The sequence below is a fragment of the Penaeus monodon genome, chromosome 29 (assembly GCF_015228065.2).
Source record: "Penaeus monodon isolate SGIC_2016 chromosome 29, NSTDA_Pmon_1, whole genome shotgun sequence".
Taxonomy (NCBI): domain Eukaryota; kingdom Metazoa; phylum Arthropoda; class Malacostraca; order Decapoda; family Penaeidae; genus Penaeus; species Penaeus monodon.
In genome coordinates this window covers 10,901,406-10,902,083 of record NC_051414.1, presented here as the reverse complement: position 1 = coordinate 10,902,083, position 678 = coordinate 10,901,406, and the positions used below count along the sequence as shown (strand labels likewise).

Here is a 678-nt window from a genome sequence, read left to right as displayed (position 1 = left end):
CAAGCATTGTTCCCCTGTGCTTTGATTGTATTAACTTTCCCTTGCCCTGAGTTGACTCCTCATTCTAGAGGATACAGTTTTACTGGCTAGAACAGGGAAACACAAGTATTTATTCTTAATAACACACCACGCCAAAGGAAGAGTAAAGATGTACAAGAATCAGTGGCAGGAACAGACAGCCCTGTCCAGAGAGGAGGTAAGGTAAGGTCGGAGAGTAGTTTGACAGCTTGGACTGATACAAAGCTTGGCTTGGAGTGCATCATTTGACTGTTCTACCAATACAGGCAATAATTTTAATCACCAGTTTAGAGATACATAAGTATGGCTTCCTGTATTATCATGGAGTGTGGAATTGATGAGCAATATTTTCCAGTTCTTGTTCTGCTTGGTTTTAGTTTAGTAGAAATATGTATGGGAATTTTGTTCTTCATCCTCCGTGTCATTAAAACAACTATTCTTTGTCTTTTTTCAGGCCTATGGAGGAGCTTATGATGTGATGTCATCCAAGCACTTGCGCGGAGACATGAACTATACTTGGCCAACTGCTGAGGTAAGGTTTTAGAGCTTTATGGTGTACTGCTCCTTTTTATTATTATTTTTGATAGCAGTAATTTTATTTAGGTGTGTATATACTCCTAAATAAAACTACTGTTATCAAAAAATAATAAAAAGGAGCAG

The 678-nt window shown here is 38.1% G+C and overlaps 1 protein-coding gene across 1 annotated transcript in view; it reads left to right on the top strand.

The window, feature by feature from the left end:
- Positions 1–678, top strand: part of LOC119591951 (propionyl-CoA carboxylase beta chain, mitochondrial-like) — a 12,123-nt gene that overhangs the window by 10,375 nt on the left and 1,070 nt on the right. Inside the window, exon 8 of the mRNA XM_037940705.1 lies at positions 473–550. Coding sequence (XP_037796633.1) covers positions 473–550 — 78 coding nt within the window. The remainder of the gene's footprint in view (positions 1–472; positions 551–678) is intronic.